At 30.9% G+C, this 13,376-nt stretch overlaps 1 protein-coding gene and 1 long non-coding RNA gene across 5 annotated transcripts; one reads left to right on the top strand and one right to left on the bottom strand.

Moving 5' to 3' along the window:
• Positions 1 to 2,093: 2,093 nt before the first annotated feature.
• LOC111393978 lies at positions 2,094 to 4,180 on the top strand. Of its 4 annotated transcripts, XR_002702531.1 has the most exons (4): positions 2,094 to 2,393; positions 2,470 to 2,968; positions 3,301 to 3,490; positions 3,870 to 4,180. It is a non-coding gene; the product is annotated as an uncharacterized LOC111393978 (long non-coding RNA). The 4 variants fall into 4 exon arrangements; XR_002702529.1 differs by having other exon boundaries at positions 3,301 to 4,180; XR_002702530.1 differs by having other exon boundaries at positions 3,312 to 4,180.
• Positions 4,181 to 9,859: 5,679 nt separating this feature from the next.
• Positions 9,860 to 12,617, bottom strand: LOC111393979 (uncharacterized protein At4g22758-like). The gene is made up of 3 exons (XM_023019774.1): positions 12,111 to 12,617; positions 10,930 to 11,137; positions 9,860 to 10,151 (listed from the first exon to the last, which is right to left on the bottom strand). Exons 1-3 carry the CDS (start codon positions 12,453 to 12,455, stop codon positions 9,937 to 9,939), a joined length of 768 nt encoding a protein of 255 aa, XP_022875542.1. The 5' UTR covers positions 12,456 to 12,617; the 3' UTR covers positions 9,860 to 9,936.
• Positions 12,618 to 13,376: the final 759 nt, after the last annotated feature.

Here is a 13,376-nt window from a genome sequence, read left to right on the forward strand (position 1 = left end):
GCGTATATTTTGCATTTACGTATGTATCCAGTTATAAGCGTTCACGCCTTTGTAACATAGTTGTTGACGAGAATGGATTGCGTTCATTGTTATACCAAAGTTATCACAATGGTGAATCTTATGCAGGATTGAGTAACGTGAATAATATTACAATCGAACATTCTACATTACACATAGAATTCATCAAACAAAATACATAAATAGGATTATCCCCATATTCTGGTAAAACCAATAACCTTGTACATCATTCAATATTACATTAACAGTTTATGGAACAAAATTTTGTGGGATTTATTACATGCAGTCGTCAATGATAAATTCATCCTTAATTCATTTGTTATCATCTCAAGTCGATCAACATGCTTGCATCCAACTGGCTCGAGTTCCAAATGTATCTTTAAGCCTAATCAGTAACACATTCACTACATCCATTGCTGCACACAACAAAGACAAATTTGCTCAACCTTTTTTTTTTCATCTAACTCACTATACAATCGATTAATCGGATATCACAAATAGGTTGTAGATGTTACAATACTTAATCATATCATAGATGTGATTACATAAAGATATTGATTTTTCCAGTAAAACTCCACACACGAATGTAGTTCATGATTTGAACATAGACTATATAGTTGATGATGCAAATTCAAATTTTCATAATAATCCAGAATGTATGTGACCTTCTTATATATTCAAAGTTTTTATGACTTATTGAGGGAGAATGTTCATTGCATTGAGAATGCAACATTTCAATACATGAGAGTTCGCACAAATTTCAAACCTAACAAATCATTGAAGTTTATTTTTCCCATACAAATTGAACGTATGAATCAGCAAATCGGAAGCTATTTTACATACAAATCACACACTTAGATGATGTAATTCATCAGACCAAAAATCAGCATCTTATATACAGATATATATCATATTTCATATTTTAGAACGTGATATAACCTTCGAACTCGAATGTTTGGGATAACAACAAAAATCACAAAATCTATCAACTTTCATTGGAAGATATCACAAAAAATTTGATTCTATTATCTAATTCTTGATGACGAAGAAGAAACGACAATGTGGTTTTTCCCCCCAGATTTTCGTGTGGGGAAAATTACCTAAGTGGTTGTTTGGAGGAAATTTTTAGCATTTTTTTTACCGTTAAAAAGAAAAAATCAGCCACCATTATTAACCAAGATATATAGAATTATGTATATACCCTTTTGACATTTAATACACTAATTTTGAAAGAAAGACATTTATGAAAAATCAACTAGTTTGGAGTTAGCCCCTGTTTGGCCCCCATTTTCTAAAAATGAAAATGGGTGGAATAATATATATATATATATTAAAAATGAGTGGTTGAGAAAGAAAGAAAATTTTTCTATTTACGTGTAATATTATTTTATGGAAGGTTTTAGTTGAAAATAAAAGAGAGAAAAATGGAATGTAATAAAATTGAATTTAATGGGGACCAAACGGGGGTTTAGACTTTTATGGCTGAAAAGGGCCCACTTTCAATCGAACGGTCTAATTTTTAATGAAAATTGATGAGAATTTCCTCAAACAAGGGATAAATTCCCATTCAAAAACAAGGAAGATTAGTTTTAAATTCATAAATCAGATAATAATTAAGAATTATTAAATTAATTGATACAAGATTAATATGAAAAATATATAATCAAATATTTTCAACCACCATTAACTCCTTCCATCCCACCAAATTTCTCAAACCTAGATCATTTTCACCTATTCTTTTTCCCTCTATATCTCTCCGTTCTCTCTTATCTCTTTATCACACACCACCATTGGAGCACTATCGGCACTAGGCTCAAGATGCCACCGGCCTGTCAACACTCTGATCTTGCAGGAAAAGAAAAAATTCGACTCGCGAGGTGTTTCACGCAACACCCGAAAGAAATATATACTAAGTATGTTACAATCTAAATTTCACCAGTCAAAAATCAAATGTTGAATTGTCAAAATCAAAGTCAAAAATGACTAAAATGAAATAAATTATTTAATTGGGACTTAATTTATTATGAAAAATATTTTGAAGGATTAAATTGGGCAAAATAAAAATTTCAGGATCTACTTATATATTTTTGGAAGTTTAGATTTAATGTGGTTTTATTTGAAGTTGGAGGGCTTTCTTTGCAAAGTTGGTATAATGGATTACATGTGGCAAGTATTTAACTAATATCTCATTTTTCAAATTATTACACACACTCACACACAGTAGAAAAATCGGGCAGTGAAGCTGGGAAAGAAGAGGAGAAAAAACCAAGGAAAAGGAAAAGAAAAAGGAAAAGGAAAAGTAAAAGGAAAAGGAAAAAGAAGGAAGAAATTTGGTGTCAACTACTTGAAGCTTTATATCTTTAATTCTTCAAAAGGTAAAGATTAAAATTTTATGAAATAGTTATGGTTGATTTTCTAGGGTTCTAAGGAATTGGTTGGGTTAATTTTCAGATTGAAGGTAAGAGCATGATTTCAAGCTAATCTTTTTGTTTTGTGAAAGATTTTTGCATCAAGGTAAGTTATACTATTTTTGGCAAATCCTAGAGTTTTTAATTGAGCTTTTGAATAAGAATAATTAGGGGAAATGATTTTGATGATGAAATATTAACTTTAAGGAATGAATTTATGGAATAAGATGTAAATTAGATTAATGTATGTGAGAATTCAAGTTTCAATATATTAGAAGAAAGAATTATTTTTATGTTTGGGATAGAGGTAATTATGATAAATTAAAGATTAGCGAATGGACTAGAAGGTAGAATTCGTTCCAATTGTGAAGGAGATTAAAGATTATATTTAAGTTCCGAGAAATCAAGTTCTAATATTTCATAGTTAAATGTTAAGAATATTTGGTATGGTAGTTGTTAAATGGGTTATTTGGTATCATATTTCAGGTGGTGGCGAGGAAATTGAAAAAGCTTATCGACCTTCATAGGCTATAGCTTGACTAGTGAGTGGATAAAACTTAATTTTCAGAAATAAGTATTCATTAAATTTTGAAGTTACTTATTTTATAAAGTTATGCTGATAGCATGATTTTCAGAATAAAATTGATTTTATAATTAGTTCTTTTTAATGTTCGATTCAGTTCAGTTAAATCATTTTAGTAGCATGTTATATTCGTATTACATGTTTCAGTATAGTTAAAGTTATTTTTTAAAACCACCAGAAAGTATCCAGGTGATTTTACCCCACCTGCACTGGTGTGAATGTGTTTCCACAGTGTATGAGAAGTTATGGTGATTTTACCCGCTCTGCACAATTGTGAATGTGTTTCCATAGTGTATGACCAGATTATCAGAGGTCTTTGGGACCCACTCTCGTACACACAGAGGCTTTGGGCCATGTACTAGGGTGATTAGTCTTTGGGGCAGCTCTGCGTATGTATGACCAGATTATCAGACTATCAGATTTGAATGGCTTTGTCTTCTACATCGAGATTACTCTGTACATGAGCAAGGCTATTCATTGGGTACCTTTTTGGTGTGGTTTCTCAGTATTTCTACAGTTTATTAGATTTCAGATTATAGAATTTAGTTAATTCAATTTTCTGAATAAAACTTTTAGCTTATAGTATTGAGCAGCAACAATATTTTATAGATTTTCATAGATATCAGATTATTTATAATCACTATATTTTATAGTTGCTTATCTAGAATTAAGAATAAAGAATTTTATAATGCAATCATGTTTAGTTTTAAAAGTGTTACCAGATTTCTGAATTCCTAGAAGCTTTAGTAGTGCAAGAATTTTCAAAAAATATGCATAAATGGAAAAAAGTATACTTATTTTCAAATTATTCACTCACTGAGCTATAAGCTCATACATCTTTTCACCATTTTCTTTATCAGATAGCAGCTGAGTTGAGCAGCTTTGGAGCCTATCGATCCACCAAATTGAGCCACACGTCATTAGTTGTATGACCTACTTCATTAGATTATATAGTACATGTTTCTTTTGAGTTATATGTAGTTTATGTCAGGAAAAGTTATGATGGGTTCACTGAATATTTGGTATCTTTGGTTATATTTAAGGATTGTTGGTTGTAAAGCAAAAAAGTATTGATTTGCCAACATTTTATTTGTATAATTTGTATTTTGAGTAACTGGTGTACCCTGATTTATATTATAGGTATTGATTTGAGGAAATTGGTTATTGTTCAGGGGTTTTAGTTCATATTTCAGGGGGAACTCTGTCAAAATTTTGTTGAATATATTTTTCAGTCAAGCAAGTCAAAGTTGCCTTGATGGTAGGTCCGACGTTTAGCTGATGTCTACCATCGGCACGCGACACGTGTCGAATCCTATAAGATGATTCAGGACGGGTCGTGTCAGAGTATATCAAACATATCACACAATTGACACTACATATTTACAATAATTTATTTGCTAATTATCAATTTCTAAGTTGCGATGTAATATTTTTGAATTCAAAATGCTCAAAAGCTGTAGAGTACTACCAAAATCTGAATTTATGTTCTTAAGCAGTGGATTATCTAAAGCCGTCACTACATTTTAAACTTGAAACTTAAACATTGAATCAATCCTAATTAGAGTTATTTAAAAGCTCGATTATGTAGCTGGCAAAAAGAACTTCCAACGCTGAACAAAATTTCTTTTCGAGTTTTATGATATTTCATTATACCCTTGCAGGTTGAGAAGTGTTTGATACCTCTATTCACATTAGAAATATACTCAGAAGTCGTTAGATTTCTTCCTTTGCATCCTTAGAATAGTATTTCCAAGAAAAGTGTCTTTGAATTTTTCTTGCTGTGGATATTTTATTGAAGCTGTGGGATTTCAATCATAATTTTTTGAGCCAAGAATAATACTCATCTATTCAGCAGTATTTGAAGGTGCTTTGGTTTTTGTTTAACATGATTCAAAACTTTCAAGTGAAGAAAGTAGCCCCCAGGTCTGAGGGAAAATAATTGTTTTTCATAGATTAATTACACAATCTTATTTATAGATCATGTACCAAATTTTTTTTTTCTTTCACTTGGACTCTAGTGCATGACTTGTTATAAACCTCTAGAGGATCATTTTTCTATTATGCACATCATGATAAGCAACTAACTATTCAAGTTAGAAGTCTTCCTGATGACAAAGGTCTGTGTGGTGAAATTGAAGGAAAACTTTTAGATGTGGAGTTGCTGTGATCAATGTAGTTGTAGATGTCCTATGTTGTTCTATTGAAGTAAATGATTTCAAGGATGACTGGTGCATGTATCTGTTATTTCTTTGACATATGCCAACAATAAAATTTCAAATTTGGTCGATGCCCCTGTTATTGTGTCACAACCTGTATGCCATTACAATTGGTCAAAGAACAAATTGAATTGTGTGGATCCCAATTAGCTTTTAAACCAGAAATCATCAGTTTCGTCTGTCACATACAATGAAGGCATGAATAGGAAAGAAGAGTGGGGCTGGGGCGGGATGTGGGTTGGGATGGGATAGGAAGGGAAGGGATTAAGTGTGTTTGTAATCAATTATTGATTGATTGTAACACCGATAATATATAAGATTTGTGACCAATAGATATTACGTGACCTAAGCAAATATGAAATTTTTATTGAATCTTTAAATTTATAATCGTGACTTATAATTTGTTAAGTTGTGATCAATTAATTTAATAATTTAGTTATTTTTACGTATAAGATTTTATTCTTTCCAACCTTTCAAAATCAAGGTAAGATACTTTTGTGCAAGTGGTTTGTTATCATATGCTTTTATAGTCAGTAATTTATGCATGAATTGCCAGTGGATTTCGGGTTCGACCAGACAAAATGTGAACTCTATTAGGTTCTTTATAACAAAATGTTAAATCCTCCGAGAATTCAAAATGACTAATAATGGGTATCTCGCTTGATTATCGATACACTCCATAAGATAAACGTCGTATGAAGTGTTTATTTTATTATTATATGATTGTCTATAGAAATTGCATGTATCTTACTATGTATTTTAAATACCCACTCTTACAAAAAATTTATAGGTTACTTCGGGTCAACTAGAATTGTGGTGGGATAGTGATGCGATCTACTAAGAAGATTTGAAAAATGAAATGCATTTAATTTTTTGTCTTTCAATTTGTTACTTAGTTTAATTTGATCAAAACTTGTGTTATTTAATAAGTTAGGTTTTCTTTTTTTTAAGATACAATTCTCATGTTTTGTTGAAATTTATGAATATTTCAGTTATTTTATTTTTAAAAAAATTATTTATATCATTCCACCTTTAATATAAAGACAAGAATATTTTTGGTAATATTTCAAGATTTATGAAAATTTGAGGTGTTACATGCGTTGTGTATGCGACGTTGTGTGCGGTGGTAAGTTGTGGATGGTTTGTGATATTTAGCCAGATTTTTTGGGATGGTTGTTGGCATTTTACAAATGTTGGTGGTCATTTTTTGATTTGTATGGTGATTCTGTTATTGGTGGCAGTATAGACAGTGATGGTTTTGTTGATGGTGGTACAGGTGGTTGTGGTAAGGTAGTGCGCATTTGTTTGTTGATGATGTTGGTAATGGTGGTGGTGGAAAAGTGATGGTGGCCGCGAACAGGTTGACCAATTATGTGTTTATTGTTATTGATTGTGATCAATTATGTGTTAATTGTGACTAATTGTAACTTGATCGCATGTTGTCAAAGTTAAGATTGACCTAATCACAGACAATCACATTGAACACAAAATGGGTCTCAATTAGTTATATTGAAGACAAATTTGATCACAATGAACAATTTTGTAACTTGGTTAGATACAACCACAATTAAATAGTCACTGATAATCAAATCGAATATGAATTTTGGTCACAATGAGTCACATATAACACGGGTAAGTGACTTGATTACAAACAGTCACAAATTTTAGTGGAACAACATCGATCCAATCACAAACAATAAACTTTATTACAGGTAACATAGTTCGTCAAAAACCCAGTCACCTACAATGTACAATTACCGTCATCACAATTTCTGGAGATTTTCTACAGGTAGGGAGAGGATGGGGAATAGAGAGAAAATGTATTCAATTTCTGGAGAATTTTCTACTGTGAGCTAGGGTGGGGTGTAGGGCTTAATATCTCGAAAAAAATTTCAATTTTTGAAAATCCTCAAGTGAGGTAATGGATGTCCGGTAGGTGGGAGTGAGGGTTGAGATATAATGTATGTCATTTGTGTGTGTGTATTAATTAACACCTGAATTTTGAAATAATTTAACAAGTTTGTTAATTTTGAAATATAATTCTAAGAGTTATGTATTGTTTCCATAAAAAGGTCCAACCAACTAAGCTACAAAGTTGCTTACATTTATTTTTGAGTAATTTTGTATTGGATAAATTATATTGTTGTTTTTCAGTTGTATTCCAAACTTTTTTACAATTTTTAGGTAACAATATTAGAGATATCATTGAGGTTTATAAACAATATCAGAAACATGTTCTTCCATTAAAAAAAAATTAAAAAAAATTATACTAACATCCCTTATTTCTAGTTGTGAGTACCAAATAAACTTCATGACCAATTTTGAGTCATACATCATCTAAAATAAAGTTGATCATCTAAACCGTTATCGTGAAGAAAGTGGTGAAATATTCTTCAATAACCTTAATTTAGCAACATTTTAATTACATAAAAGGTTCATAATTTTTACCCATTATCATATTTATGTTCTCAACTTTTCATCATCGCATTTGTATTCTCAAATTAGCGTGCAAATATTCTTTCTGATGACATTTTTCGTCCAAGAAAATCGTTAAGATGTAGTAAAACTTATTTGCCTTTGTAAGTTATAATTTAGTAAAATTATAACAATTACAAAATTACAATAGAATATCTCTCTTGTTAAAAGTATGCTAAGTGCTAACAATATTCTGGATCAAAACTCGTGATTAAGAATAACATTTACTAGTTAATGACATGCTAAAGATATAAATGTAATAATAATAAATAAATAAAAAATATATATATATATATATATCGATGTTTAACTTATGTTAAGCAACTTAAGCTCTAAAAAAATAACACATAAAAGAGTACAAAATAATATTCAAGTATTTACATTAAATGATAGATTCACTTATATGCAATATCACATAATTCATTTAATCGAACCCATTAAATATGATCATCTAAACCGGTGCTCTGCAATATCACGTAATTCATTTAATCGAATCCATTAAATATGATGAATTAAGCTATTTGTACAATGTTAGTTGACAAACATTGTTGACAATGTTGGAGGTGGTGAAATCAGAACCAATGATTTAAAAAACAGTTTTTGACAATTTAAAAAATGGATGGACGTGATAATACCAACAAAGGTTGTCATCCATTATTGTACAAATAAAATTGTACAAGTAGCATGATTGAAATATGATCATCTAAATTGGTGCTCTAACATTGTTGGTAGTTGATATCATAATTCTTATTTTATAACTCTAGTTAAAACTCTATATCTGGAGGAATTCTCTCATTCAAGTTACAAATTCCTTCTTCTTCTTCTTCGTCTTTTTTGTAAAGTGTGTAGAGATATGATTATTAAATGAAATAATATATATGACGAATAATCAAGTTGAAATGAATTAAAACCGAATGCCTAACAAGCAAGCTTTGTGACTCGTTGAAAATTTTCCAATTTCTGGCCCACACGGTGTGGTGATATGGGTCGTGCTCTTACCCTCCACTCTTGGGCAGTTCGATTGGTCGAGCGATGATATATTTTAATTAGTACGCCCATGTTTGGCTAAGCATAAAAAATGCTTAAACGAAGTTACGAACATTTCTTAAGCTTTTGGGATTCTTAAAATATTAGACAAACATATTCTAATTCGATTAGGTTTCAAATGAAAATTAAAAACAAAAAATCTTACATTAATTAATTTAAATTTATAATTTATCATTTCAATTAGTTGAAGAAAGACACAAGACTTGCTTGGTATTAGTTTTAGCGCTTGTTTGAAAAAATTTAACCATACATTTCATGAAATACACAATTTTTATTAATTTTTGAATCACATTTAATCAAATTTTATCAAAATTTACATGTATCAATAAACTTTATTGCACAACCCCTTTAAGCAATATAAAATTTTCAATTATTCTCTTCAAAATTTTGTACCGCACAATAGTACAACACTTGTTGATAGATCATTAATTGACAAATTTTAAAATTGAATTTTAAATCTTGGTCAAATCATTGGATAACCGGCCTAATCGAAGAACAGCCGACCACAATTTAATTATGACTTTGGGTCGACAAAATACATTGGACCCTTCAAGTTTCTTTCAATGAACTAATATTTCACGAAAAAAATTCACATTTAGGATTGACTATGATGTTTTTACTTTAGAAAATACAGACCTACTGTTTATCTTGATCTTGAATTTTAAGTCTTATTGGATGCCATCTTCTAATTTTACGTAATATATACTTATTGAGTTGAATTTTCGGATTGTACCAATTATTCTTGTATTTTTATGATTTATAAGTTCTTAGTCGCATGTAAAGAATTTCAACATTATTGCATCATTATCAACTTTGTCATCAAGAAGATCAGCGATTCTTTTGCTAGAATAATAAGTAGGTAATTCACATCGATGTTATCGATTAATTAATGTTTTCATATAATCCCAACATTACAAAGAGCACGTTTGGCCTTACTTCTTTCTAAATAGAAGCAGCATTTAAGCTAAGTCAAACGTATTTTAATTACTAGAAGATATATTATATAGTAAGCTAAAAAAAGGAAACTTACAAACCCTTTTTCCCCTGCCTCTCCCAACATAAAAATAAAAATAAAAATAAAAAATAAAACCCGATGGTAACCACTTTGCACGTTAAAAAGGAAAAAAGAATGAACCGTAAAAATGTCAGAGCAACAACATAATATTGTGTTACTCTGGTAAAGACGACATTAGATGCATCCTAAAAGTTTCCAAAGTCGTCGTGTTCTTCTGACAATTTTGTTCATATGTTGGCTAATGAAACTTGGAATGAAAGGAAGGTCATTGTTCGCATTCATAGGGATGTTGTTTGTATTTGGAGAACTTTCACCTCGATCAATGCTGCACTTTCGCAAATAAAAACTTCTGCTGTCGACATCCCCAATTATATCTGACTTGCTCAAACCTAGTTGCTCATATTGAAACGAATATTATTGAACCAAACAAACAAGCATTGAAACCAAACATTGAGAAAATCACTATGAAAGTACATAAATTGAGGAAATTAGATTGAAGAATGTATATCATGTAGGACGACTGTAAATAGGACGACTACGATAGTGATCGACCACAAATATCATTACTCAATTAAAATTGATTCACGTTATTTTCGAAATACATTTTAACCATTATTTTCAAATATATTTTTCCTTCTCTTATTTTTAACAACACACTCTTTAATAAAATAACATTAAACTTAAATCCAATATTGTTCATTATCTTTTAACCATACATTTTTCATCAATTTACTATTTCAAAATACATTCTTACATTAAAATAAGGCTCAAACAAGGTTAAATTGTATCACTACATGAACGTGAGTCTCTTAAAAGTTTACATGTCCCCACTACCTAAAAAGCCATTCATTTATTTTATTCACAATCAATCTCATCCCTTGGCATCGTTTTCATTTACACAATGTTAAGGCCCTGTTTGGTAGGGATTTTTCGCCTCAAAAAATTGATTTTTTGACCGTTATTTTACTATTCAAGTCGTGATTTTTGACTTCTTCTTTCATATGTGGACCCCATTTTTCTTCTAACGGTCAAAAAATCAATTCTCAAAATTTCTACCAAACGGGCTCTAAAGCAGAGGAAGAAATTAAACATTCATCTAAAAACAGTTTTATTCATTTGGTATAAGAAAAAACCAAGAAATAGTTAAAAATCAAATGAATAACTCACATTGAAGGCTGAAGTACGAGTGGTGTAATTCACATCTCGAAGCAAAATCTTTATCCAGACGAGGAGTGCGGCCTTCCGAGTTGTACTTTCTAATCACAAGCTTTATCATCTCCTCAACACTGGATCCTAATTTCACCATTGTTCGGATTGGCCCAGGACTTCCCTCAAATGTTACATTAACTACAACCTTGGAGTCTTTGTTGTACCTCTACACACCAAATTTCTCCAATAAATTAAACATTGTACCATCAATAAAATTTCAAATTTGTTCCTCATTAAACATGTTCAACACAATACAATTCAAAATAATGAACCTTCAATTATTTAATTTGAACAATCTTTTGCTCATCACCTAATTTCACCAGACTACAATGAAGAGCTAAAAAATAAAAAGGTATCTCAAACATTTCGTAGTAAAAGTATAAGGATATGTTTAGGATCCAAATTCAATACTAGACGAAACTTCACATAATATATACATATAAGATTTTAACTTTTTTTTTTCATTTTTATCATGTTTAGTACTCCATAACAAACATGTTACAAGAGTTCAAGAGTTTTAGTGCGAGTTTTCCATGAGTGTATGAAAATGCAATATATTGCAACCTTATATTAGATGAATTTAAACGACTATCAATGGTAAATGAATAATTTGTCTATCATAATAACCTTTTTTTCATGCTTGGCTACATAGAACTAACAGCTTGTTTGTTAATCAATTTTAACTACACATTCCAAGCGACTCACAATTTTTATCAACTTTTCAATTACGCATTTTATTAACTTTTATCAAAATAGACTCAACTTTTAACCATGAGCTTTGTAATTTGCAAAACAACCTCTAAATTTTACGACAAACAAATTTTACAATGTCTCTTTACTAACAATATTTATAGTCTATTGTGATAAACATACCATAAATAAATCCAGTGCCACACTATGCCTATGAATTTTACATCGAGTCTTAATCTTAAAAAAATTCATGCAATGACCAATATATTGAGAACAAAATTGTTATATTTTAAATCTAATTCAACTATATTCAAAATTTTGATTTCAATAATTTAGTAGACAAAAGCAAATAATTAAAAATAGCATAATAAAGTCTAAATCTAAGTAGTCAATAGCAACCCATCAGACGCGAGAAATTAAATAATTAATTATTGAGAAATCCATCTCACCTCGACATTTGGAGACCGAGGCAACAAATTCTCCGGTGACGAGAATATATCATTGCACGTCTGCGGCCGGTAAAGCACTCCTACATCTATATCAGTCACCGACGTCAAGCTCCGATCCTCCACTCCACCTCCACCTCTCCATAGCAACGGCTCCGATTTGGATCTCTGCAAAATCCTCAAGTTCTCCGATGACTTCCTCAACCAGACATCAACTGGTGGCCTACTACTCCGAAATTTTAACCGTGACGGTGCCGGCGATGGTGATGGAGATGATTTTCCTGTTCTGCTTCTGCTATTAGCTCTACGGGACGCCGTGATCCTTCTCCTCAAATCCCTCTCTGACATATATGAACAAATATTCACAAATTACAGATCTTCAGATTATTCGCCCGCGCAAGCGTGTGTGAAGATTTTCGGGATATGGAGACAGGGGAAGTGAATGTAAATGGGATGTAGTATACACGGGTCTGGTGTGAGAAAGGAAGTTGGTTGTTGGGAGAGGTCGTTGGTCCTATTCCTTTCCTTTTATATTTGAGAAAATTACATAAACTTCCCTTAATTTTTAACTATTACTAAAACACTCTATACTTTTACTAACATTACCAAAAACGTCTCATAATGATCTTTATTAATACAAATCTTTTTAGAATTAAGAACTCTATATTTAATTTAACTCGGTTTTGCATTTTATATTCAATAATTTGTCAAAAAAATGTCGTAGTCTAATGACGATAATATCCACCGATTAGTTGATAAAAAATGAATAAGGTAACACTTAAATTGAAATAAATTATTTATATCAACATCTTACTCAAAGTCAAAATAATGAATAGTTCACTAATCACGGGATGACGTATGATGCTCTTATGACATAATGCTAGGTTAATTTTTTGTCAAATAGACTCTAGGAAATTGACTATCTTTGTTGTGATCAAAATCTCGTATCATTCTATTTCTCTCCAAGAATATCTAGGATTGCTAGGGATGGCAAGATTCTCTGCCCCCACGCACCCCGAAAGGTAAATAGAATATGGAACATGATCTTCGTCCCAATCTTTTTATATTAATTTTTAATTTAAATTGTAACGAGAATATTTTAATTTCATCTCTGACCTCTCTTGCGTGTCAAAAATTCTTGATGAATCAGAGACCATTAGATCCCGATTCCATATTCACCTAAGGCCAATTATGGCGGTGTCAAAATGGAGTTGACAGGTAACCCATGCCTAAGCGACCAAAACCGTTGAAAACCACATTGGACCAAGC

This window comes from Olea europaea, chromosome 4 (assembly GCF_002742605.1).
Source record: "Olea europaea var. sylvestris chromosome 4, O_europaea_v1, whole genome shotgun sequence".
NCBI classification, from domain to species: Eukaryota; Viridiplantae; Streptophyta; class Magnoliopsida; order Lamiales; family Oleaceae; genus Olea; species Olea europaea.

Coding starts and splice junctions, on each gene's coding strand:
- LOC111393979 (XM_023019774.1), bottom strand. CDS start 12,455: ATGTCAGAGAGGGATTTGAGGAGAAGGATCACGGCGTCCCGTAGAGCT. Junction 11,138..12,110: donor CTCGGTCTCCAAATGTCGAG/GTGAGATGGATT, acceptor TTTGGTGTGTAG/AGGTACAACAAAGACTCCAA. Junction 10,152..10,929: donor CTCGTACTTCAGCCTTCAAT/GTGAGTTATTCA, acceptor ATGAGCAACTAG/GTTTGAGCAAGTCAGATATA.